The sequence below is a fragment of the Cheilinus undulatus genome, linkage group 6 (genome assembly GCF_018320785.1).
Source record: "Cheilinus undulatus linkage group 6, ASM1832078v1, whole genome shotgun sequence".
In the NCBI taxonomy this organism is placed as follows: domain Eukaryota; kingdom Metazoa; phylum Chordata; class Actinopteri; order Labriformes; family Labridae; genus Cheilinus; species Cheilinus undulatus.
In genome coordinates, this window is record NC_054870.1 from 25,747,959 (window position 1) to 25,773,434 (window position 25,476).

Below are 25,476 nucleotides of genomic sequence, written 5' to 3' on the forward strand. Positions count from 1 at the left end.
TTGTGTGTTTTTTTCTAAGATTTATTTTTAGACATTTTATGCCTTTAATGGCAGCGGAGGACAGTGGATAGAACTGAAAACAGGGACAAGAGAGAGGGGGAGAGACATGTGGGAAAGTGCCACAGGCTGGATTTGAACCCGGGCCACTGCGTACATGGGGCGCCTTAAACCACTAGGCCACCTACGCCCCTTTAGATTGTGTTTTAAATTCAACATAATCATAAAGACTGGCAGTTACATTCATGAAATAACCACATAACAAACATTACAAACTAAAAAAAAAAAAACATCATACATGAAACAGAAAAAAGGTCAGAGGTCAAATCCGGTATTAAGTTAAGCAGGATTCAGTTTTAGGGGAAGATCCACAAACAGTGACTTGCTGCTTTAGCTTTGTTGGCTTTAGCTAAAAATAACATAACAATGCTAGCTACGTAAGGATTCAAGCCAATATAGCTCCGTTAGCTTTAACAATATGAGCTTTTGCAAATGTAGCTAAAAGCTAATGTACTAATATAGCTTACATAACTGCTTTGTGAGCTTAGCTTTAGCATTATTAGCTACATAGCTACAAGCTGTGTAGCTTTGTTATCTATAGCTAAGTTAGCTTTAGCTTTGTGAGCTTTGGCAACCATAGCTAAAGCTAGGCGGATAATGTAGATACATAGCTTCTTTAAGCTCGATTATCTACACAGAATAAGCAGCTAATGGAGCAAATCCATTCACTTCAACATCTCATAGCTGTTTATGCTACTGTAGGTACCATTTCATCTTTGTCTGTTTTGTTGCGCCTATTTTTTTTTTTGTTTGTTGTTAACTAGCTGCTAGCAACAGGTTCGAGCACTACCGCCACCTGGTTTGGGGTGTGGATAACGTGTACAGGCCGTGTGTGTTTTTCCTTTTTTGTCTGAACATGTTCAAAATCAGAATCAGACGTATTTGCTGTGTAACTGCATGCACTGAACCTTGTTGTCTAAACCCTGCCGGTTTTGGCCAAATGAAAAAACTGTTACATTGAATTTGACCAACATTGTCCGTGGTAAGAACTAGTTTTTCTTCAAGCTGCGACCTCTAGGGAAGATAAAGCCCTATCTCCCCTCAAATAAGTTTGAACGGGCTATTCACATGTTTAGAACGTTTTGCTTGGACTGTTGCAATCGGTTAGCACTGTCTAGTCCTTGCTGAATCATCAGTAGCTGGTCTAAAATGCTGCCACTTGTCTTCTGACAGGAAAGAGAAGACATGATCATATCACACCAGTGTTAGCTTCCCTCCACTGGCTTCCTGTCAGCGTCAGGATTCACTTTAAGATTATTTTGCTGGTTCTTAAAACATTGCATGGGGTAGCTCCACAACACTTGTCTGAGTTGCTGAGCCATCATGCTTCAATCAGAGCATTGTGGTCAACACATCAGATGTTCTTAGATGTTCCATGTTACAGGCTGAAAACCAGAGGTGACAGAGCATTTATGGTGGCTGCTCCAAGACTGTGGAACAGTTAACCCCAAAATATTATAACTACTCAATCTATTAAAAACTTTATGTCCTTGGTTATGACTCGTCTGTCTGAACTGGCTTTTAATTCAAGTTGAGCTTTGGCATCTTATTATTTTCTCTTTTATTTCTATTGTTTCTTAACCTTTTAATGTGTTTTATTGCCTTCTTATTCTTATTTGGTATTATTAAGCCTGTGCAGCACTTTTGTCAACTGAGGTTGTTTAAAATGTGCTGTATAGATAAATTTTGACTTGACTACATCATTCACTTCATCATTTATTTACCACAGCTTTTCATACACCACAGTCTCATGCAGCACAACTGTTTGTCTCATCTATTTTGTGAGGGGTTTTATTTATTGATATATCAACTATATTTCTAAGCATAAGGAGCCTGAACTAAGAAGCAAGTCAAGCATAACTCCAATATCTTTTGGTCATTTGGCCTCACTAACCCTGACAAAGGAGATCATTTTAATGGTCACATGAAGCTCTAAAAGTAAACTCAGAGTGCATTTAAACATGCGCATTATGTACCTGTCATATTTTAAATCTGTCATGCTCTCTCCTGCAGTCCAGATCCTCATAGGTCTTCTGCTCAACTCATCCTACCTCAGCCTCCTCCTCCAAGCCACCTCACTGGTTTCCCAGTCCAGCTCCTCAGAAGTCTACTTGTCATCTGATCCTGCATCCCTCATTAACACACCAGCAGTGTTTACTCCATAGAGGTGTATCCTATTCCTGTTGTATGCCTCACTACCTCATCAAGTACATGAATTAATTACAGTGGAGTCTAATCGCAAAAGACATTTCACATTTCTCTTTCATTGAAATTTGTAAAATAAAATATTCTTAAAGTCTTGCCTCCATTAGAGCATGCCCATAGAATTGTGATGTACATGTGTATGTGTCCTGGTCTATGTGTATATTGGACGTTTGGGGAAAAAACTGAAAACTGAATATCTCTTCTGGAATAAAAAAAAATATGCATTTTCTTCCTCTTCAACTTCAATCCAAACTTAAGTTGTCTGTGTCAACCCTGACCCTTTGCTCTCAAACTTTTAACTCAGCTCACATTCCCTTGAAGTCGTGAATATTCTAAGCCGTGTGTTATCACATTAGTAGCATTTGCCCCAAACCACTGAGTGCTGCTCCCAGTAAAAGCCTTGCTACTCATTCACACCATTCCTGCTCTTAGTAAGGTCAAACAGCTGCGAGAGAAACAACTAAACTGCACTCTCCTCTCACTTCTCTCTAACTGTACAGCGCACAAATATCCTCATATCAGAAAACGTCAGATCCGGAGCTTGTTAAGTCGGCACATTACTCCTGTCAACCTCCTTTGCTTACAGCGAAATGAAGAAACGAAACAACACAACAAAGAAGGAAATCTTATCAGGCTCTTTTTCTAGCTCAGAGGCACTTTGCTAATATTTGAAGTTGCAGTAGATGGATGAAAGTGGATGAAACAGAGCCTACAGGATTCAAAAACAAAAAAGCTTACTGTGTTTCATCTTCCTTACATGACTTGAATGTTACATCTGCATTTTGGAGTTTATATCTGACGGCACAACTCAAACCTTAATCATCATTAAAGTGAGAACATAACTTCTTTTTTAAGTTGGTTTGTAGCTGCAGTCTCTGGGGTAGGATGTTTAAAAAACTATTTGAATTGTGAGGATTGAGCCAAAAAGTATTGAACAAATCATTTCTAAGTAGCAAAATCCACTGCAGTTCTCTCTTTGTGGGAGGAGTTAGTCTATTTTAAGTACGACCCTTTAAAGTACTAACAGGAAAGGAGGATTTGGATTTCAAATGCAAAAATAACTATCATTATGCCAGTTGCTTCATAAAGATACCAATCTCTACTTAGAATGTGTTAATATCTCACCCTGCAGAGGGTCCATTCTGTGATAACAGCTCTCTCGGTTTGCATCATCCCTTATGCAATAAAATAGGAATAATCCTCAAACAGCAATGTTACATCCTATAAAGAGGGAAGTTATCCTTTATACACTGAAAATAATTTAGAAATGCCTTTCATCGTCTAAAAATGTACAAAGCTGACAGCAGGTTTGTTTTTATCTCATGAGCTATTAGTTATGATGGCTCATGGCTGTCATGGGAGAAAGTTTATTTTCAAATCAGGCAAAAATAAATTCTATATAAAACATTTCCAAAGACAGTATATCAATAAAGATGAAGAACAAAAGGTTCAAAAGCTTTTTTTCTCCCCAGAGAGACCACTAACTTGCCTGTTGCTGTAGCTAAACCTTCTTTAACAACATAATGTAACAAATTACAGTCACCTAAATGGTTCAAGTTAATGCAACTGAAGCAGTAATCAAGGTGTTTGCACATAATCTCCTTGATTTGTCTCTGATCAGGATTTTCATTGTCTCCTTTCCTTGTGTAATTATATTACAACTCCAGTTCCAAAAAAGTTGGGTCGATGTGCTTCATCTCAATAAAGTAGGGACAGGGCAACAAAAGGCTGTCCCTACTTTATTGAGATGTGTTGCTGCCATCAAATACAACATGAGCTATTTTTTTTCATGAAATGGTAAAATGTCTCAGGTTACAACATTTGAAGTGTTATTAATGGTCTACTGGGAATAAATTTACACAGTGCCCCAACTTTTTTGGAAATGGGGTTGTACATTTTACAAAACAAGGAGGTTTGCATAATTTGTTTGACAGCTGCTTTGAATTGACCCTGTAGTTGTAGACATGCCTTATTGTGTTCATTTTATTTAACATAATTTTCTTACCAAAGCTCGTTTCAATTAGTTTCTATGACAACCTAATGTCAAATAGATGGACATGCAGGAAAACACTTAACATTTTTGTGAAACTAACTTTGAAAGTATAGCAAAAATAGTCTTAATTGAAACAGTCTACAAATCAAACACACGCTACTGTGGTTGAAGTTTGGGATAAATCAGGATCAGGCCGTTATCTGAAGGTGCTCTTTACTCTCGACAACTGAGGTGGGTCGTTTCTTTAAAAAGTCTCTGCTCCTCTCTCTCTCTCAAATGTACACTGAGGGATGGAGCAGTGCTATCAGTGTGCTAATGGCAGTGTGCATCAGTGGTGTTTAAAGTGATGAGGGGATCAAAGACGAGGGCTGATATCACATTGTCACAGTCGTCAGATCAAACACACCTCCAGGATAAATAGACTGACAAACACACAGTTTAGAGGCTGTGTGTGTAATGAGTGTGTTTTATGGAACATTGTGGTGATTCTCAGTGTGTTAAATTATCCCTGTACTGATCTTTATGGCCTCCATACTTGACTACAAGTCCATACATGTATATTTGTGCATGCTAGTGCAAGTGTATATTGACTTAAACTTGCACTAGCTTATAGATATGTATGTGTGTACTGCAGGTGTGAGTGAATGTGCTGAAGATCATCACCTTACAGTCCAGAGTCTGTTTTTTTTTTTTTTTTTTTTTTTTTTTTTTTAATCATTGATTTTTTTTTTCTATATTTTGGGATAAAGGCTGACAATAAGGTCTTGGAACTGTGTTAGCTGAAGTTTTACTTCGATGAAAAAGGAAACAGAATATCAAAAAAGGCTGTTGCTACCTATCTCTATATGACGAATTACACCGCGTTCCACATTATTATGCAAATTACATTTTTCTCTTGTTTTCCCTAAATATTAATGCAAATGACAGTCAGATTATTTTTCAAGTCATCAGCCGTTAGAGCATAATTCAAATGTTTTTGAACAAACTTCATAATGATAAACATTATTTTTTTAAAAATAAAAACCTCAAAATGCAATATTCCACATTATTAAGCAGGCCACAGGTTTTAAGCACTATGGGAAAGAAAAAGGATCTCTCTGCTGCCGAAAAGTGTCAAATAGTGTAATGCCTTGGACAAGGAATGAAAACATTAGATATTTCAATAAAACTTAAGCGCGATCATCATACTGTGAAGAAATTTGTGGCTGATCCAGAGCACAGATGGGTTCATGCAGTTAAAGGTATAATGAGGAAGGTTTCTGACGGACAAATACATCAGATTAAGAGAACAGCTGCTAAAATGCCATTACAAAACAGCAAACAGGTATTTGAAGCTGCTGGTGCCTCTGGAGTCCCACCAACCTCAAGGTTTAGGATCCTCCAGAGGCTTGCAGTCATGCATTAATCTACTATTCAGCCACCCCTAACCAATGCTCACAAGCAGAAATGGTTGCAGTGGGCCCAGAAATACATAAAGACTCATTTTCAAACAGTGTTGTTGACTGATGAGTGCCGTGCAACCCTGGATGGTCCAGATGGAGGGGTAGTGGTTGGGTGGTGGATGGCCACCATGTCAGAGTTTCTGACTGACCACTTTCTTCCATGGTACAAAAAGAAGAGCAGTGCCTTCTGTAGCAAAATTTTCTTCATGCATGACAATGCACCATCTCATGTTGCAAAGAATAGCTCTGTGTCATTGGCTGCTATGGGCATAACAGGAGAGAAACTCATGGAGTGGCCCCAATCCTCCCCTGACCTCAACACTACTGAGAACCTTTGGAGCATCCCCAAGATAAAGATCTATGAGGGTGGGAGGCAGTTCACATCAAAACAGCAGCTCTGGGAGGTTATTCTGACATCCTGCAAAGAAATTCAAGCAGAAACTCTCCAAAAACTCACAAGTTTTCAAGAGGTCCTATGTTAACATGTAACTTGGCCTGTTAAGATGTTTTTGATTGAAATAGCTTTTGATTTTAGTAAAAATGACCTCCTAATGCTGAAAATTCAATGAATGACCATTTTCAGTTCTTTACAACCTATAAAATCTTTTGAAACTCTGTTGTGCTTAATAATGTGGAAAAGTGCATTTTAAGGTTTTTATTAAAAAAAAAAAAAAAAAACTAGAAAAGCACTAGGAGAGCACAGACCTCTGCTATTAGCCCTATCTCCCAATAGTACAGAATCCTTTAAAAAATTCCTGGATCCAGATGGTGATCTGAATCACTCCCAAAATCTAATCGGTTCTTCCTTATGCCATTCCTGACATTTCCTGAAAATTTCATCAAAATCTGTCCATAACTTTTTGAGTAATGTTGCTATCAAACAAACGAACAAACAAACGAACAAACAAACAAACGAACTAACTAACCAACCAACCAACCCACCCAATCACATAACCTCCTTGGCAGAGGTAATAATTGTTATCATTATAAAGTTTGTTCAAAAACATTTTGAATTATGCTGTAACAGCTGGTGACTTGAAAAATGTTTTGACTGTCATTCGTCTTAATCTTTTGGAAAATAAGAGAAAATGTCATTTGCATAATAATGTGGAATGTGGTGTAATTCGTCATTAGAAACACAAACATGAAGATTTATTATTTTTTGTGCAAAAGGTGCAAAAACTAATTTCAAAATTCATTTAAATGCTATAATTTACAGTCCTTTAAACTAATCTCAAAAGAATTTTAGAGATAATACTAAATATTTGTTAAAAATAAATGTTTTGAAATATTGAAATAAAAGGATTTGAAACTAATTTTGTGTATCACAAATGAATCAACTGATTATATCACAAATTAAATATTTCACTATTGATTTATATCTTATGAGAATAATAATTTTGCAACATTAAAGCTATTATTAGACTGTACATTTCAGCACTTTTATCATCCATGTTTATGAGTTTTTATTTAATATTGTCGACGCTGGTCCAAAACTTCCTGTCTCCAAAATCACTACTTTTCAGAAATGAAAGAAAAAAACTGTCTTTTTCACATTATTTAACACTGAATTCTCACAGGCAAAATTATGCTTGACACTTCTTTTGTTTAAAAATTTCTGAAAAAATTGAAATAGAAAAATTACCCTTGGCACTGATTTATGAAAAAAAAAAATCATAATCATGACAAATGGAGATAGTAGGCTTTTGCTAAGTGCAGACACTATGACTGTTTTGTGGTGTTTCTCATATTGTCCTTCCTTCATAGTGCAGAAATCAGCAGATATCTTAACTTTGTCTTTTCTTTTGGGTGGCTGTCCACGTCACAGTCACAGTAAACAGCTTGCTGCATATCCTCATCTCTATGAATCTTGTTGCACGTGAACAGTTTAAAGAAAGCAGCAACATTTTAAAACACCAACATTGCATACATCTCATAGCACGATGAATCTGTGGCTGCATAAGCAGGGAACAAGAAAAAAGGGCAGAGTCAGAGGAAGTCAGAAGAAAGGAGAGGACAGGTGTGATTCTGACTGAGTTTTCTGTACAGATCTCTGAGGAACAGAGGAAGCTGAAGGAGAAGAAAAAAAGGAGGAAAAAAATCAAAAGGTACAGAGAGGGAGCAGCAGACTGGCTCCTGTGTGTGCTCAATCTGAATCCCAAACCAACAGGCCTGTTGAAATACGAGCCAATAGGGTGCAGCTGTGTCTTTAGTCACTTTAGAAATATGGAAAAAGTGGGATTGTGGTTTTGATTTTTATCTTGCAGCACTGCCAGCTGTAAAGTACTATTTTAACTGCCAATAAACAGTGCTCTTGTGTGGGCTATCATATTAGGCTTTGCATAAAATAAATACAACTCAAAAAGCACCGTGGAAGACAAATGTCAGAACTTCTCTATGAAGTCTCTTCAGAAGAAATGACTTCCCACTGTTGGACAGATTTTCTTTTTTCAATTTCTTACCATTCTTCCCTGAGTCTACCTGCCTACTCTGATGTTATTAACCCTTAGTGGTCCACTGGTTATTTTGCCATTTTGTTAATTTTCTTTTGACAAAATAAACCACTCAGAAAATGTATACCATGCTCATGTTTGGCTTAATCTTTTTTTTAGCACTCTCTCAACTTTATAAAATGAAAACTATATATAAGTTTAATATATAAGTTTAATTTAGTGTATAAGATATAGGGCCTCCAAAAACACAAAAACCCATAAAATGGATTTTTAAAAATTACTTAAAACAATATATATTGTCATTTTTAAAAGAAATTACAATGTGCTGAAATTCTGAATTCAGTGCCAGTCCTGTACAGCATGGTCCACTGTCCCCTATGTGTAACATACATTTTTATATAAAATTAAAATGATCATATTTCCAGTTTTACCTGGCCTATTGACATCAAAGAAAAACTGAAAGAAAGCTTAAAGATTATGCTTTCCACACGAAGTGATTGCAATGCAAAATGTGTCTTTGTTTTTTATACTGTCATGTGATAAAAATAATGCATGATGAAATCACACCGGGGTGATCGTGGACCCCTAAGGGCTACAGGCAATATGACCCAACAGTCATGTGTCCCAACAGTCAGCTTGCAAAGGTTACCAATAACTGGTATGCCACTTTTGCTGCTCTCCAGAGGGAAAGCTTGACGGTTGCAGATCCATCATTTCATCCTCAATAAAGGAGTAACGTCAAGGTGCAAAACTTACAGCACCAAACGGTTATGGGGAGACATCTGGTTGAGACATAGACACAGAGTTATACTCTTTCAGAACACCAATTTAAATCACTCCCAATGCTACTTAGATATTATTTGTAAAAGTTGGGTTTTATCGTTACTCTTCAATGCCGATGTTCTAGTATCAGTCCAGATTCAAGTCTGAAGGTGTGAAATAAATTTCTGCTGACAACATGATTGAAAAAAGCCTGACGGTCCAATGGTAGGACTGTTTGTTTCCTGATTTTCCGGATTTTTTTTGCTGAAGTTTTGCTCTTAAATGTTTCCTATATTCCAACTTCTTTTGTGCACTAACCCTATCTGTTCACTTTTGTATAGTAAATTAACTCAAATATCTGTTACATTAACAAAGCTGAGCAATTCTTCTACAGTCAGGCTTACTGCATTGTTAAAATACCACAGTGTACTGGGGCCCAACCGATAAATCATTCGGCTACAACTTCAAAGTGTGTTAAGTACTCAAGTTTGTTTCTTTGTTCATCCTTAAACATTAAAATGTGTTCAAAGGGCTGAAGTTTTAGGTCTGAAATATATATTTGAATATCAGTATTGATCTCAGCAAAATAAATCTGCAAATACCAGCAAATCGGATGTCGGCAAAAATTCCAATATTCCCTTGTTTGGTTTAATGAAGTGATCAGAAGCAGCTATTTGTTTTACTTATTAATAGACTGTTAAAAAGTGAACATTTAATTGGCTAATACATCAGTCTTTGAGTTTTTAATCCATATTACTGGAATCGGCATTGGCCCCCAAAAATCCAAGTAAAAAAAAAAAAGCAAAACAAAACAAAACAAAAAAAAAACAAACATTCATTGCTACTTTTTTGATTTGCAGAAAGGATTTCTCTTCCATCCACGATAAATCTATTTATCTAGCTGTGAAAGGCTTCAGCATTTTTATGTGCAATGATTTAAAGTGGAACTTTTTTTATAGTAAGAGGTACAGAACTGGCCTGCATTTACAATCTTTGCTTTAAAGTGGAAATTATTTTGCAAGTTGTAAGATAACAAAGCAGCTGCTTAATATTTCATTAACTGACAGCAGTATGTCGGATTAGTATGTTGTCTCAATAAAAAAGTGCCAAAGAGTTATAACTTTTGCTTGGCCTGTTGCTTCAGGATTCTCAGCACTGCTCAAACTCTAATCTTAGCGAGTGTATTTTTCTCATTACAAGTCAAAAATGACTGATGTCTCTTAATATATTGTAAACCACATTTACTTGAGGTGTCCAAAGAAACATGTTTATTCAAGACTAGGGCTGTCAATAGACTAAAACTTTTAATCGGGACTAATCTCACAAATTTCATAGTTAACTCAAGATTAATCACAAATTAATCACACTTTTAAAAATCTGTTCTAAATGTACCATACTGGTCTTTTTCGGAAAATTTAAATACCCTTATCAACACAAGTGGACAAAAATGCTTTCTTTATGCAAATGTTTGTTCATGTCAACAACCCAAAACAACAGAAAATGTCCTAAACATTTTCTAGACTAAGCTCAAAGATACTGAATGCTCAAAAAATATGCTGAGAGCATAACATGGTAAACTCAAGCCCAATAAGGACAACAGATGGAGATACTGACCTTAATGTAACATGTAAGGGTTAATGCCCAACGAGGTGTCCAATTATCAAGGATTAATGGATGAGAGAAAATAACTTCAGTCTTATCTTGCATGATCTGAAAGCTGAACCTGCCATTCAAAAGTCTCTGTCCTTAATCCATTTCTGCTTGCTTTCACTGTATCACGACAGTGCCGCTTCCTGTGTGGCAAACTACGGGATGGGTCAAGGGGCACGCAGAAAGCATTTAATCGTGCGACAAAAAATTTGTGGTGCTAAAAGAAATTTGAGTTAACACAATATCAACGTGTTAACTTTGACAGCCTTATTCAAGACACAAGTAAAAAATACAGTGCTTAACCAATTTATTTAGACCACCACCCAAAGTAAGGTTTATGCCACAGCTGCCCTAAATTAACACCATTGGTAATTACCAAAATCATTTTTATGTCTCTGCAATAGTTAATACACCAATAAGTAGAAGCTCTTTAACCAAAATGATATTTTGAATGCTAAAATCTAATTATTATTGTTATCCATGAATTTTCAAATGTACTGATTTACAAAAAAACTGAAAAAACAGTAAAGCACATTATTATTTCTTGATTAATATGTCGAATGATAGTTATTTACTTGCATTCCTGAACAGAAAAATGAGTTTAAGTGGTTGAATGTTATGCTTGATTCATTTCTGACTTCTCAGAGAAGCCCAGTGAGCCGGTTCAAATTTGGGTATGAAAAGGTAAATTCAGTTTGAAATTCCTCATTCCTGTTCAAAATGGTAAAATGTGGAGAGCTCACTGAAAATGAAAGAGTCCGCATTGTCTCTGAGACAAATATGACAGGTGGTCTAATAAATTTGTTAAGCACTGTACATTGATTGCTCTTAAATTTGCTTTTAATGTAGCAAGCAGAATTTCCTTGTTTAGTTTTTTTGAATCAAACTCTACATTTTATTTAGGACTATACATTTAATTTCAAGAAGCTTGTGCAAATATTGCTTCCTTCAATGGTAGCCAGGTTTTCTCATTAAAATCAAATTAGGCCTTTTTCCTTTGGAGTAAACAGTTTCATTGGATTTGTGCAGTGAATGTGGCTTATGTTAAGTGTAATGGGATATCTTTGACAAAAAAATAGACAAATACACTTTCTTAGATTCGAGCATCTGCAGTGCAAAACCTCATAAAGTGAACCTCAGTGCTGATTGGCTGTCACACCTGTCCGATCCTTCCCGCTGCGTCTCCACTGGGGGGTTTCAAGCAGAAGGTAGAAGGAGGACTGCTTATTGTACTCCTCCCGGTCTAAGATCCTAACCGTAAAGGTCTTCCTGTATAAAACATACACGTACGAACACATATAGAGGAAGGTGGTGAATGCATGCATGGTCAACATACAACATGGCAAGGTATGAGCACCAAAAATACACAAACACTACAACATACACACAAAAGATGGAGTGGTGGATGTGGTGAGATGACTGCTACATGTTCTCTGACACATCAGGAGGAAACTTATAGAACAGCATTTATGTGGAAGTCTCCTCCATGTGTCGAGAAAATGCAGCCTCAGCAATACAGCTGACACTCAAGGGGTTAAATTCCCTTTCCAGACCTTTGGTGTCATTGCTCTCCACCAGGCGAGGCTCTCCGATCTCTATGTAGAAAGTTTTGTTCTTCTCATACTCCTCGTCGTCGATTACTTTCACTTTGATGGTTTTACTGAAGGAGGAGGAGGAGGAAGGGGAGGAGGAAGAAGGGGAGGAAGAGAGAAGAAAAGAAGGAAGAAAAGTGAGGAAAAGACAGACTTAACTGGAAAACCAAGAGGAAACGGGAAAAAAAGCAGCAGTGGTGTTTCCCACAAGCACCTTCAGCACATTTTAATTGCTTCAACAGTGTGTTGGAAATCATCAAAACATAGCAAGAGGCAGTTCTTTAGGCTGCTTTGCCTTTAAGGCAGATAAAAGTAGTAATATTTCCACCCCATCTATCCATAACATCTGATGTCGGATTAATTTTTGATGCTATCGGGGTAGCGTGCATCAATCTGACAAGATCGATCAGATAAACTTCTCTCTGCCAGCCTGCGGTCCTGATCAAGGCTCAATTCAATCATCTGCTCCAGCCCCAACATAAAAAATAAAGACTCTCTCACATGGTTGCTGGAAGCTAAATAAAGTCTGCCAGTGGCCGTGGAGTTTATCAAACTTAGAATCATTTTGGCAGGTGAAAATCATAGATCTCAAAGATGGATTTGGCTTGTGCAATCAAGAAACTTTGGGTCTTACAGCAGTTGGTTGAAGAAAGCATTGCTTTCTATCTGTATTCGAGAATATAATCACATGTGGCCAAAATTTTTTGAGGTCTAAAGTGACACAAAAGGTGCCTGTGGGAAACCAGAGCAATTCACCTTAATTCAGCCAGTCCAACTTTTTAAATAAGACTGTACTTGACACCCGGCTGTTAAGAAATAACTAACAATTGGCAATTTAGCAAATGAGTCTGGGCTTCTTGTCACATATCTGGCTGAATTCAAGATGAATTGAAACATACTGTCTTCATTTCAGTCAAACAGATCAGCATAAGACGTCAAGAGAGCAGAAATCATCCAGGAGCAGATGCAGTGAAAGGAGAGTAAAAATAAATCAACAAAAAGATGTCTGGTGCTGCAATTAGCACCTTCTCTGCCTCTAATTTTCACTCCTTATAAGACACATCAGATAAGACAACCAGCTCAAGTATCGACACATGTAAACATTGCTGCCAGCTTTCTAAAATCCACATTTCTTTCTCCTTCTGAGCATTTCAATATGCAATTAATAGAACAGCAATAACACTCTCTGTAAAGTGAAACATAATTCTGTTGATGGAGTAAGACAAGCCAATGATTTCACTTTCTAAAGCTGAGTTTTTACTGATATTTAAACTGCAGGGTGCAGCTGCAGTTATTGACCAGCCAAATGCTGCAGTAAGACTCAATATGAAGAGAGAGAGAGAGAGAGAGAGAGAGAGAGAGAGAGAGAGAGAGAGAGAGAGAGGCTGTGTTTATTTACTGTGGCACTTGGCCTTGGTCATATTTGGCGGGGAAGCTAATATCTGAGGTCACAGGTCTGTGGAGCAAGCCTCACCATGTGTGTGTGTGTGATGAGTGTGGGTGTGTGCCTGTGGGTGTGTGCGTATGTGCGAATGTGTGTGTTTATCTGCGTTTACAGGCTGGAACAAACCCTCTTTTCTGATCCAAATCTACTACAGGCAACAACAAAGACATCTGAGAGAATACTTCTAATCTGGCCTATAGGGTGGGAAACAGGAACACACATAAGCTTATATAAGGCATTATCTCTGATCACAGACCTGCAACCTGTTTCTAAATCGCCAGCTAGCACCGTGTCAGCAGAGTCAACACTATCCTAAATGATACTTTGGAAGTAAAATGTTCCCCAACATCCTCATTCACATCCAATACAGACATGTTAAGTTTTACTATCAGATGTTTACATACTTTCTGTTGAAGTCTATTAGTATGCTGCATCAATCCAACTGGGCAGTGATTGGATTCAAACTCTGGCAGTGAAAGGATACTTAAATCACATCATACCAAAGTAGCGAAAGTGCAACCAGATGAAAACAGACTGCAGTGTGTGTCCCTCTTCCCACAGGCAGCCTGTCACTACAGATTATATTGTGCTAAAAGAGACATAAAAAAAAGAGAATAAAAGTAGGCATCAGTGCTATGATGTGACTTAATGTGTGCATTTCAGTCAGTCATCATATGTCAGTTCTGTTTTTATACAGCGCCTACACATTGCCACTTCAAGATGGGATATTCATACCTTTGTCTGCAATATGTAAGGTGCAGAAGTGGATTAGTGAGGTGTATTGTGCCACTGCACTGCCATCAGAGGTAGTAAGAGAGACATAAAGCAGCCGTCTAATCATCTAATTACACACAGAAGCATCGCAGGTTAATCCATCAGCTGCATAATATAAACACAGTAGAGGGTAAACCATTAAAACATCATACAAAAACATAACCACACAGACACACACTCATATACACAATCACACAGACACGTACAAATGCCAGAGGGTCAACTCATTACACTAGAGGGACTAGCCCATTCATCACCATCCCATAAGAGCAGATGGAGAGCACTTTTCACCTTCTGGTCTGGAGGAGCTCATGACCAAGAGGCTCTCAGTGAACACTCACAAAGCAGCTGAGGGAGTGAGGGAGTAAAACCCTGCCCTGCCTCAAGATGGAGCCCTTGAGCAAAGCACATAGCCATAGAGGTTCACAGAACGGCCACGTTTATATTCCCTCTGGGAGGACAATCACATTAATTCAAGGCCTTTAATAATGGACTGCATGGACACTTTTATGCTTTGGGGGTGTAGCTCTTACATATATGATGCCTGCTGTTCCTGTTTTTAAACTGGCACATGATCAAGGAAGTTTTTTACACATATATTCTCTCCTGATCATGTTTATCTTTTCATATTGTACCTTAAAATCTTGTGCAATATATCCAGGTTGTGGCTGCATCTTTCATTGGTATGTGCAACTTGAGTACATTTATTGCTTATTGCTGCTATTGCTGCTATTGCTCTAATCCAGTGGTACTCGACCTTATTCTACCAGACAGCCACATTGTCTAAAAAATACTTTAGCGAGAGCCACAATCCAGAAAATAGATAAGTTAATCTGTTGTTGAAATGAAATTAAACATTGAACTGTCAGTACAGACTCAGAAGAAACAATCTGTCCCTGATAATGAGCATGTATTTATTTTATTTATCACTGACTCAGGCTAAAACCTTGTATCTCAATTTTTCATGATTTTAATTTGTTTTTATAAAGCAGTGCTATTGGTCATCCTTTACATCTGTCAATAAAATATGCCAAAAGATACATACCATGAAAAGTGGTCATTTTGGAGATACCAGTCTTTGGCCCAACACCAGCGTTATGAAAGTTTCACCTGGCCTAAAGATATTTCAAGATATTAGAATGTGCTGAGTTCGAGCTATGAGATGGTTTTCAAAGAGCTGATGAATCATGGTTGGTTATTTGGGTATTTATATCTCACACTGGGGCATTTACTGTAGTTCTGTGGCTTTATTAACATAAAAGAGATGCTTTCTAATTTTTTTCCACTCATCATTGATTCTTTAGTGAAAGGGGGAGGGGCCTAATAGTGGTCGTTGCCCTGGGCCTCCAAATGACTAAAACCAGCCCTGCCTCACACCTGAAGCTCTCCAGACACATCGTTTCACCCTGCCTCCTTTTGGAGCTTTGGTTTTATATTTCTGCTCTTTTGACATTTTTTATGATCATTAGTGCATTAAAGATCAAATAAAACACCCACGTTTGGATAACTTTCACGAGATATCAAACATTATGTTATCTCCACATGTGATCCGTGTGTGTTATGCTCATTGATGATGACACACATTGGCATAATTGTCATAAGATCTCAGTGTGAGAGAGCAGTGGCAGGAAGTGGCTGGAGAAAAAGTTAAAATGAGGAAATGGGAAGCTTCAATTTGAACACAAGACAGCACACTTCAATGAATGAGCTTACTGAAGAGTTGCACCACCGGCGGACTTCCTCTGCTCGCTTTCTTACACACGCTCCTCTGTCAAGCGCATCTGACAGTAATAATATACGGACCTAAAATAATAAACATTGAAGTTAAAGCCTGTCTTCTTTGTGTGGGTAACAGATTTATTGATGTGACCTACCATGACTCTTTACTGATGACAGAGTTTACCTTCATAAAGGTGTTTAGTTAAGGTTATTCTTTCAAGTAAGCCTTAAAAAGAGCTGCATCTGGTCACTAAAGAGCCACATGCGGCTTGAGAGCCGCAGGTTGAGTATCATTGGTCTAATCAATCGGCAGCTAAATGTGTACAGGAGTCCATAAAGTGTATCGCATTGTATCGTAAAAATCTTACAGCAGCCTCCATAATTCCTGCTCAGGAAAAGGGAAAAATACAAAACGAGATGCTGAGTCATTAAATCAATATTTTCAGATGCAATTAGGCTACTTTCAATTTGAGTATTTTTAATTACAGTCACAACAGATTTTTCGCAGGATTGCAGCTGACCGCACAACTAAAGGACGGATCGATAGCAGATTCGGCTGGACCCCTGACAAGCTTGGAGGATAGGCCGTTCTAGTCTTGACTAACTGATGGTATCAATGTATGTGTGATGGATCAGTAGCATTGGTGCAAGTATCCTGGATAACAATTACTTCAGTTTGGAGCTGAAAAGTGTGTTAAACTATTATTGGGTTGTGATGTTGCCATCATTTAATTGTGCCACTTTCTTGACTACTTTTCCTGCCGATTTGTGCCACTATTTACTACTTTTCATCACTTTTGCCAATTCTAGCCCATTTATTTTGCCTCTGTTAACAGTTTTCCACTTTAAATACATTCTTGCCACATTTTTACCCCTTTCCCCCTCTCATTCTGCTAGTTTTGGCTGCTTTAAACCAATTTTGGCTAACTTTAAAGATCCTTTTCATCACATTTTCTGCCTATTTCTGCCAAATGTGCAACTTTTTAACCCTTTCCATCCTCTATTCTGTCTGTTTTTGCAACTTTTAACCCATTTTTGCCACTTTGAACCCATTTCTGCTACTTTTAAAATCCCATTTTATCACATTCTCAGCCCATTTTTGCCACTTTTTAATCAAATTTTACCATCTTTCTGCCCATTTCTGCCAATCTTAATTTTTTTTAACCACTTTTCATCCCTACCACCTCTTATTCTGTGCATTTTTGCCACTTTTTAACAATGTGCCATTTTTAACCATTTTACCTATGTGCTACCCATCTTTGCTACTTTCTGCCTTTTGATGCTTCTGTTGACCCATTATAGTCAACAATAACCCATTTCACCACATTTTTTGCACTTTTTTGGCCGTTTTTACCACATTAAGTATTTTCTATGCCAACTTTTGCCTCTTTTAACTATTTTTTTTGCCACTTCTTGCCTACATTTTGCTTATTTTAACCTTTTTTTCCCCCCACTTTAAACCAATTTCTGCTACTTTTAAGTTTCTTTTTCACCACATTTACAGCTAATTCTTGGCATTATAACCCAGAAGGTGATACACTATGGCACAAATGAATAAAAAATATCTGCTGCTTTATAAAAGTGGTTATTATTCATGAAAAAAAAGATGAAACATGGTTAACGTCACAGCTCAACTTAACAATGGACCATGATTTGCTGATCCCTCCGGGCCCCTTATTTGGATGCACTCTCCCCTTTATAACTCCTTATGTGTGGCCTTGAGCAACAAGAGTCTGCCTCCATCAGGCCTTGACACAAAATATTCATCTTTGAGAAACACATTATCTCCAGTCAAACAGATGTTTCTTGTATTATTAAGCTGATTCCTCAATGCCTCTCTAGCAATGATAGCTATCAGACTTGAAGTCAGAGGAAACAAAATGACTCTCTCTGTCTGGGAATGGTGACTCCTTTATTAGAGCTGGCGAACCTCACAGATGACCGGCTCACTGGAAACACAAATACAAACTCACACAGACATCCTTACACTCGTCTTGGTGGTCAAACAAGCTGCATAACACTACTGCTATGATATAAACCCACAAACAACTCATCTTTATGTGCATGCCTTTTTATATAACTTTCATGTTTCACAAATACATGAACACACGCAAAATATGAACTTGTACATCCAAAAGCATGACAACCATGCTGGCAGTACGGTACACTGTCCATGTTCCCATGGCAACGTAGTGTTTGGGTAACCAACACGGGTGGAGAAGATTGTTTCCAGACCGATGCTGGGTGTGTGAGTTTGTGTGTATCTGTGTTTGTGAGTGCGTCGGAGAGAGAGAGAGGTAGTACACACGTATACACAAAGTTTACATATCTAAGTGTATATATGTGTAGTAAAGGAGACTTTGATATGACACAGTAATCTCCATTGTTAATATAAGAGGAGCCTCTGTGTGTCTGTGTTCAGTCACATGTGATATACACACACTACATATTTACAATAGGATCAGGGTGAGCTACTGCTTATGCGTGGTGAATGTTTTGGTTCACTACTGAGAATATAAGGTGCTAAGAAATGCACTACAGTGGCACAATGGGTGTAAAATGTACACATACTCTCTCAGACAGAGGTGGTATCACACCTGGATGACAGCATTCACACGTGTGTCACACTTGCCTGCTTTCACACCCACACACGAACACACCAAAGGAATTTCAGCTGCAGGAATCTGAAACTTTGCACAGATCCACACACATTACTCCAGGGATCACAGTGTGTACATCTGTGTTTCCACAGTGATGCCCTACATCTGATTTGACCAAAAAAAAAAAAAAAAAAAAAAAGCTTAAAAACAAGTGAACATCTCAGCAGCTGGGGCTTCTCCATCACGCTCCATCTCCTCGATTCCTTCCTCAGTTTCATCCTGCTCTTCTTTTGAGAAACAGGATTCCTGCAACATTTTGGCACACTTGACCTCAGTCTTAGGTCTGAAAATATCAGCCTGCTGTAATTTTTCCACAGAGAAAAACTCCCAATTTAAATACACTAGAAAGAATAAGGGATATTAGAAAAACAACTAAGAGATAAATTTGACTGAGTCATGATAATGGACAGGCTCATTAACACAAATCATTGCCAGGATGTCTTCTAAATGTGCCAAAATACAATTTCACTGTCATGTGGGTGAATTTCACATTTTGTCTTAATTACTGCTCATATGTGGTAATATCAGCTTCACTGTTAAGATCCTCTACAGTGAGCCTCTCATAAATTAAATGATTTTAGCAGGTTTTTGGCTTCAGTACCCTCGCAATTTGAGAGGGATCTGGCGGACTGTACATCTCTTACAGCCACTCTCAAAGACCGTTCATCTAAGACACCATATATCTCACACAGGAAGGGCTGTAGTTTGTCCAGTTTAAGACTGTTTTTTAAAAACCTCAACTTTATTTATAAATTAAGTTGGTCAGTTACATTCATGAATAAACCACATTGTAAACATTGCAGACTAATCAACATTTAATAAATAAATCAGAGAAGATCAGAGGTGTAGTCTGAGATTTAATTATGTAGAACCTTTTAAAAAGCAGTTGCACGAAAGATGGCTTGCTTTATTTCCTTTTGTTTAAGCTAAAGCTAATATAGTTATGCTAGCTACATAACTAACATTACTATGTAAGCCAATGAAGCTTAGTTAGCTTTAGCAATGTGAGCTTTAGCAAATGTAGCTAAAGATAATGTAGCTTATATAGCTGCTTTGTGAGTTAATCTTAAATTAGATTAGCTATGTAGCTACATAAGCTACATAATCTGAAGCTAAGGTAACATTAGCAACATCCATCCATTTTCTACACCGCTTATTTATTTCAGGGTCAAAGGGCTTTGGCAACATACGCTTTAGCAAATGTAGATAAAGCTAATTTAGCTACGTAGAGAACGCAGCTGCTCTGTGAGCTTTGCGTTATCTATGTAGCTTGCTGAGCTAATGGAACTACTTAAGCTATGCCGGCTGCTTCACAATGTTTTAATGAAGGACAAGCTTTTTCCAGTAAGCAGACTGTTTACTCAGCTTTACTCAATGTTTTGTAATCAGGTTTTGCCGGTCAGATTTTTAACTTTTGTTATCCAAGCCCTACCTTAACCAAAAATGGAAGTTTGATTTAAAAGTCCTTTCAAAAGTTTTAGCTTGACAGCTACACTGTCTTGCACAATTTCGATCGTGAATATCAGCAAAGATCATTCAGGCTATGTAGTACTAGTCTAAGCTTTCCTTGAGGAGTTAATATGTTGGATTATCTCATGAACAGCAAATCTGCACAAATGTCCATATCTTTAAATGATTAAATGTGAGAATAGTGTTTAGTTGGATTGTTTGTGTCTATTTTTGTTGACTTTAATGTAACATATTCACTCGCTTTTTTTTTCTGATACATTTTCTTGATTTTTTTTCTTTAAAGTGAAAGCTCTTCTGAAGTAATAATCAAAACAATTCTAAGGCTCATTCATTTGAATCTAGCCTCTCAAGAACCCTTGTTAATTGGAAATTCAGATAGGTGTAAGAATTTGACACTCGACAGAGAAATTGTAGTTACAATACTGAACTTCTGTGCCAAACTGAGACGCTTTGCAGAATATGCCTTAACAACAGCATCCATCCATTGTCTATAGACCAGTGGTTCTCAAATTCCCAAATTTGGCTTTAAGAACTAAAGAAGCCTAGCTTTAGTTAGTTAGTTTATTCAGATCCCCATTAGTTTTTTGCATAGCAGAAGCTATTCTTCCTGGGGTCCACTCAATTTCAGTTTGACAATACATTTAAGCAAATAAACAGAAACATAAAAACATATGTAAACACAGACATGTCTGTAACACAGTACAATGATTAAGTACAAACACATCACACACATCCTAACTACATGCAAAAAAATGTACAGTACATGTCTACAGATGTACATATATCTACTCTATTTGAGTTAATCTGTGCACACACAAGTATAAACAACATCACAACAAATAAACATAAAAAAACAAAACAAACATAAATAGATAAAATCAAAGCTCCATTATTGAATCTGCCCATATCTCCTGAATTTTTCTAATAATGATACTGGTGACCTTAGAAAAGTTAGTTAATGAAATTCTTCTTTAGATAGTACTCTTTTAGTTTCCTTTTAAAAGTTGTGATATCAGTCAGTTGCATTACAAAGTTTGGGAGTGAGTTCCACTCTTTCATCGCTCTTTACATCACTCTCCTTTGTCCAGCTGTTTTAAATTTAGGTAAGGTGAAACAGCCTCCAACTGCATGTCGAGTCACATAATTGTGCATCTCTGCACTAAAAGATAAATTTTCATAGAAGATAGAAATTCTCCTTGTTGAGATCACATTTGTCATAAAAAACATAAAGAGATACATGCATCTGTTTCTCACTTCCATCCATGAAAGACTTTCATGCATTTTTAGGACTTTTGTTCTTAACCCACAAGAAAGTGCCACACATGCGGCTTTGTTCTGGACCAATTGCAGTTTTCTCATATTTCCTACTGAAGCATTGGACCATATGATTGAACAATAATCTATATGTGAAAGAACCAAAGTTTGGATTACATGTTTTACCATTTTTTGTCATATATTTTGTACATCTATCCAATTTTAGTTACCACTCTCTGAATGCTTATATGCTTATTCCATGATAATGTTTTGTCTATTATAATCCCTAGTAATTTGACTTCATCCACTTGTTCAGTTGTTGTGTTTCTAATACTGAGATCTTGTCGAGTCACATAATTGTGCATCTCTGCACTAAAAGATAAACCTTGGATTTAGTTCATGCAGGACATAATAGTGCAGCCAGCTGATCCTAATTATCACCTTCCAGCTCTCACAGCCAGTCGCAGCTCTTTCTCTCAACACTGCAGTGCACCTAAATATGACATACTTTTCACTTATCCCTGCTTGTAGTAATGCTGATGCACCAAGCTGCTGCTGCTGCTGGCAAAGCTTGGATCTTTTGCTTTTGAACTAATTTTATTGTACGCAATATGCATTGTCATAAATATATCTATCTGTATTGGGATTTCTAGCCTGGAGCTCTCTGGAAACTCAAAGCCTGCTGCTTGTATGACCAAGGGAGCATCTTTTGTGCAGAGATTTCTCTGCCAAGTAAAACTGCACATCCATTTTGCAATAAAATTGTTAAAAGTATGATGAGAGTTTTCCTGACTGAAGTAAAGATGGTCCAAAAATGTCTTTGTTCATCTGTTATCTGAAACAAACTGCAGCGTTATTAAAGATGTGTTTGTATCTGCAGCCCTAGTGAGAAAAGTAAAAGCCCCTCTGCCTGCTGTCTTCAATATTCTTTTCCATCTGCTTTTTAACCATCTACTGTCTGGATTTATTCACAAACTGCATCTCGTATCTCACTTAAGCAAACAAAGAAGCCAGTGTGTGGTCCCCAAAGGGCCTCTCTGTTGCATGGCACATATTTGACACTAACAAAGCACTTCCCCGGCCTCACACACACAAACATAAACACACAGGAAGTTGTAAAGGCAGCAGAGTCGGGTACTCCCCTCTCCTCCTCGGCAACCTGCCTCAGCGACGTATTTGGATCGGAAAATTTCAAGTTTGGGAATGACTGCTTTATTTTAGGTTTGAGGGAAAAATGCTGCTGCTCAGCTGGTCACTCTGTGCTGGAAGGAGGGGAATGGTGGACGACCAGATCTTATTTATGTGGCAATGATGGAACAGACCTGTGTGTTTAACTCAGTGCATGTGTTTCACTGGGATTGTTATTGTGGATGTGTGTATCTCTTGTCTAACTTTTTGGTTTAAGTTGGACTAGTGGGGGAGAAGTGTTTTGTGTGTGTGGTGTGGCCTTTTTGACTGTGAACTGGTTTGTTTGTGTGGAACAGATTGCTTGTGGGTGGACTTTGGACACAGACTAAACAAAAGAAGTGTGTGTGTGTTTATTTGTGCGTATGTGCACATATGTATGTGGTGTGTTTTAGTGATGAAGGATAAAAGAGTGTCATCGTCATGTGTGCATCTCTATCATATCTTGTACATAAATACACAGTTTAGCATACAGCATGTCTATAAGTAGGTGTTTGCACTTAAAATAAGAGTGACTTTATTACCAAGAGTGTGTGAATGTTAGTGTGTGACACACAGAGCCCTGCAGGAACTGTGTATGTGCTGGTGTGTGGGTGTGTGCTGTTTACATGCAGTGGTTTTTATAAGACAAAGCTGATAATGATGTTGGCCGCAGTGGGAAACCACAACAATAGGCTGACAGCGCTCAGCCAGGCCTCCTCTAATAAGCTCCAGTCGGCTCACTAATACACATAATCCTGACTTTATGGAGGCTAATAGAAACACAATAAAGGTTACACACAGACACACACACACACACACCTTCTGCAGGGCTGCCAGTAGTCCAACAAAGACTATAAAGCGCTCCATTCCCCCCTGAGTGTGGATCTCTCTCTTTATTATAAAGCCGTGATATCTTTATGTAAAGACAAAATGAGTATTTTAACACTTTATGGCAGACTGACTTAGTAGAAGAGGGTCGCATTTAGGGCTGAACGATTTGCAAAAATGATCTAATTGTGATTTTTTCCCCCCAATATTGCGATTGTGATTTAACCCTTAGAGCTCCAGCAGCACATATCCATGCCACAGGCACACCCCTTTGTAAAATGCTTGGCAACTTTTACTTATTTATTTATTTATGGGCATTTTTGATAGATAGAGGAGGACAGTGGATAGAGTCAGAAACAGGGTCAAGAGTTGGGGAGAGACATGCGGTAAAAGGCCTCAGGCCAGATTCGAACCCGGGCCGCCGGCGGACATGGGGAGCGCCTTTAACCATGAGGCCACCTGCTCCCCAAATGCTTGGTAACTTTTGAACCGTAAGTCATAGGCACTAACTTTTTTTTGTCCTGTGAAAGCTTTGTGTTGTGCTTTTCTAAATACGTTCTTGCATTTGTAGCTCTTACAGAACATTTTCTAGTGAGCCCAGAACTTGGCTGACTTCCTGGGGTCTCTGAAGACAGGGTGATGCAAAGCATTGTGGGAATGGTAGTCGACCAGTTGCTTCTCTACTGCTTAGAGGAATGGCACAAATGAATCTAACTGCAAAAAAAGCACATGGACTGTTGTTGTATATATATATATGTATATATTTTGAAAACCATTAGTCACAGAATGTTTATTTTTTCACTGTTTAGTCCCCAAGAGATGGGAGAACAAGTCTGTGCAAAGAACATGCTTTGTGTGTTATCGATGAAAATCTTTGAGTTTCAATTCCAATTTGTTTTTTAATTTTGTCTTTAGAGTCTTATAACTTTTTCATAATTCAAGTGACATTACTGTAGTAGATATATTCTTAAAGCGCAGGTTGTCCTGAAAAAAAGGACGTATAGAGCTTGACTGTGCACCACAGGGTTGATGTTTTACAAGCTTTTAAAGAAAAAAAGTTCAGGCGAGACATGATGGTGAAAAAAATAGCTGTGAGCTCTAAGGGTTAATATGCGATTATTATTAAGATCCTTATCTTGTATTTTTCAATAAATACAAATAAAAAAATCATTCTTCATTCAGTCAGGAACACTCTTCATACATTTAACCATTCTGTATGTACAGTTTTACTTGGCTCTGCTCTAAAGATGATCCATGGGTTATTTAAGCATTCTTTATCTTTCCAGTAAGTCATAGCTAGAAGCCCCCATGTGGTTAGGTAACCTACATTTATGACAATGTTTATTGAAAATAATGAAATGATTTCAGAAGCAATTAGTAGCATGAATCTGAATAAGAGGGTGCAACAAGCTTTGAGCTGTAAAGGAGGAGGCTGGAGTGGTGAAGGTTAAGGTCTCCCAGCAGCAATGTGGTGCATCAGCATTAATGAGACTAGGGAGAAGTACGTCATATTTAAAAATGCCGCTGTGATGAGAGAGTTGTGACTGGTTGTGAAAGCTCCAATTGCAAATATGATATCAATTGATTTATTGAAGGGAATTAACATTTTTATGTCATGCTCGTTTTGTTTAGAAAAACACGAATGAAACCCAAAAAGAAGGATTTTTGTAAACCATTCAAAAAAAAAAATGACACTTGCATGTTTGCATAATGTGAACAAAATGTTTGCTCCTGCAAAAATAATGACACTTGAATCTAGTATTTTGACACATTTCAATATTGCATCTTCTGTGATTTTTAAATTGCAGCAGGCCATACTGCAATTTAATCTAAGTTGCAATTAATTGCTGACTCCTTGTCACAAAAAAAAAAAAAAATCTGAGCTCAAATCACAAGAAAAAAAACTGTCTTGTAGCAATGTAATGAGGAAAAATGATAAAGTCATTCTTGTTATACATAGAAAGTATCCATTTTTACACTTTTTCAAAGAATGGAAAACTGGGGAC

General features: G+C 37.6%; 1 protein-coding gene across 2 annotated transcripts in view; it reads right to left on the reverse strand.

The window, feature by feature from the left end:
- Positions 1 to 25,476, reverse strand: part of slc8a1b (solute carrier family 8 member 1b) — a 212,397-nt gene that overhangs the window by 49,271 nt on the left and 137,650 nt on the right. Inside the window, exon 5 of one of the 2 annotated variants that reach the window (XM_041789129.1) lies at positions 12,116 to 12,222. In XM_041789129.1, coding sequence (XP_041645063.1) covers positions 12,116 to 12,222 — 107 coding nt within the window. Of the gene's footprint in view, positions 1 to 11,721; positions 11,832 to 12,115; positions 12,223 to 25,476 lie in introns of both variants that reach the window. The other variant, XM_041789128.1, reaches the window with a different exon arrangement.